Genomic DNA, 2,619 nt, shown 5'->3' with positions numbered 1-2,619 from the left:
TATACTTATTTATTTAATTTATTGGGTTTTTTTATTCAGATGGTCTTATACATGTCAGGTTTGATCACGTATCACAGATACACATTTGTTTTGAAAAGGTACCAGAAATGACTGTTTTCATACATAAGGGATTCCAAAGAGGCCAAATTCCAGCATTCCAGGTATTGCCCATTTTATGTGGTCCCACGTTGCTGCATTATCTCCCAGCCAGTGTCCAGCATACTTTCCTGATCCCGCAAAAGTAGATCTTGAAAGAAGGAAGCTTCGTTTTCCAGGAAACAAAGCGGAAAAAAAAAAAAGTTTGGAAAAGGGAAAAAAAAAAAAAAAAACAAAAAACACAACACGTTGTGGAGATGAGTAGATTTGTATAAGGCAAGTTTCTATTCATTTTCATTTATTCATTCACAATGATAAATAAGCTAAGGACACAGACTCTCTTAAATTTAAGTGGTTGTCTATTAATGAAATTAATTTTTAAATATTCACCTTAAAGAATCTTTCTGTAAGTTTTTGACTGTCAACCTTCATCATATTTAAACTCCAAATAATAACGGTCATGTCTACTTTCAGCTTCCTCTACCCATAGCAGCATTGCTGAAATCCAACACTAGGACTTCAAATTTAGATTCAGAAAATAAAAGAGATTGTGGGAAGACTGATCTCGATCCCCAAATCAGGTTTGCTGGGGAATGAAAATGCTCAATTTCTCTAAATAGAGGCCATATGCCCTACTCTGCCCTTTTCCGTACAGATATTAAGTATTACTCACTGTTGTGTTGAAAGGGTCATAGAGTATCCAAAAAGGCTGTGAACATCATATTGTCGCCCCCACTTCTGCACTGCATCCATACAGACTGTCTTGGAATACAGGAGTCTATCAACAATATCTGCAGGAAAACCATTTGGAAGTGCATTTTAATTGATTTAATGAATTTATTTTAAAATAAATTAAATCAATTTAATTAAGGGAAAAAACAGTATTTCTATGCTTTTTCTTCATGCACATTCATGAAATTTTGGGCCTTTTTTGAGTCTGGCATTTGCATTAACCCCAGTACTCCAAGGCCAAAGTGGTAAGTTCTCACCTATGTCATACAACATTACTACATGTTTCCAGGTTGATGCATCTTTGCTTTAAAACAAAGAATATTTCTGTCTTCAAAATTCCTGTATCTCACAGCAATCAATGTAGAAATAGCAAAATAATTCCCCGACTGCTGCTAAAACATGTGCAAATGCAGTTTTGCTAACAGGATGGGATCTAGTAGCCCCAAGCTACTTCAATTTTTCAATTTAATAAGCTTACATCCAGCTTCAAGATGGATTTTGCATGCAAGCAAGGACTCACCCAAAAACTACACCCTAAATTTCTGAATAATTTGAACATTTATCGTCAACGACCAAATTTCTGACTTGACAAAGAATTTAAATCTTTTAGCCAACAAGACAGTAATTCACAAACTTTTTTTTTTTTGTGCACTCAACAGCTAAAGACAACAGACTTACGGGGCGTGAAAGGAGGATAGTTTAAGTCGTTCTGCTCACAGCCTTTACTTGAGCCTTGAACAAAGTTGGCTACTTCATTCATATCCTGAAAAATCACAAATTGGAATTTTAAATGCCAGCTATAATGTTTTTTTCATAACAGCAATATTTCTTGGGCTTTCAGCCAAATACACCGTTGCAAACCCACTTGACGGCACAAGAACTGTATAAGGAATAACATTCATAAGCTGTCGAATTTCTTGTCCAGCAATCAGGACATTGATTTACGAAGTAGTCAAAGAAAAAAAAAAATAAAAAAAAAGAATATCTTTCTGAATGTCAAAAGGATGATTTTAAGTTGCAATGGTGGTACTCTACCCAAACTGGAGAAATTAAGTACCATAACTCTTCCCCAATCCTGCAATATAAATAAAAGTTATTTTTTCTGGCCTGAGAAAAATTACTTTACTGAGTTAAAACCCCAAATCTTGTAGAGAGTGGTCATCACATCTCTAGAGGGAAAATAATTTCTCCCAAAAGATATTGTTTATTTAAATTAAAAGTTAGCATAGTGATTATGATCCTGGTCATAGTCAGTTCTTGGATAAATTAAATCACATTAAATACATCTTTACTGAAAGAAGCAAGCATCCAATGCATCGGATAAACGCAATTTCTAATAAAATCCCTCTGACACCAGAAAACAAGCTCATTGAATGCTACAGAAAAGATACAAATCCCACATGGATTTCAGGTTATTCTCAGTGAATCCTCCTTCAAATCAATGCAGACTAAAACCTGACTTGCCATGAGCCTATTTTTGCAAAACGTGAAAATTTCAGAAATTCCTTACAATCCAGATCCCATCGTAGGGCACTTGCTCATAAAATATTCTGCATTCCTCCACCCACCATGTGGTGCAGTCAGGGTTGGTGAAGTCTGGGAAGACAGTTCTTCCTGGCCACACCTACAATAAAAAAGGGAAATTATTAATTTAAACTGTTGATGACCTTGCAGAAAAATTAAAATCCTCAGATTTCCTTCAGATTTATGGGAATTGCTCCCCTGGAGAAGCATCTGGGTATAAAAACTCAGGATTATTAGTTTTGCAGGACAGCATTGATACAGTGATCG

General features: G+C 35.4%; 1 protein-coding gene across 1 annotated transcript in view; it reads right to left on the bottom strand.

Moving 5' to 3' along the window:
* Nucleotides 1-123: 123 nt before the first annotated feature.
* Nucleotides 124-2,619, bottom strand: part of LOC104160051 (maltase-glucoamylase, intestinal-like) — a gene marked incomplete at both ends in the record, with an annotated part of 10,458 nt that continues 7,962 nt past the window's right edge. The window contains 4 exons of the mRNA XM_009698105.1: nt 124-247; nt 770-887; nt 1,507-1,591; nt 2,339-2,452. Of these exons, the coding sequence (XP_009696407.1) occupies nt 124-247; nt 770-887; nt 1,507-1,591; nt 2,339-2,452 (441 nt within the window). The remainder of the gene's footprint in view (nt 248-769; nt 888-1,506; nt 1,592-2,338; nt 2,453-2,619) is intronic.

The sequence above is a fragment of the Cariama cristata genome, unplaced genomic scaffold (assembly GCF_000690535.1).
Source record: "Cariama cristata isolate BGI_N322 unplaced genomic scaffold, ASM69053v1 scaffold5634, whole genome shotgun sequence".
NCBI lineage: Eukaryota > Metazoa > Chordata > Aves > Cariamiformes > Cariamidae > Cariama > Cariama cristata.
The sequence above is the reverse complement of the archived record's forward strand: the minus strand, read 5'-3'. Positions and strand labels throughout refer to the sequence as shown.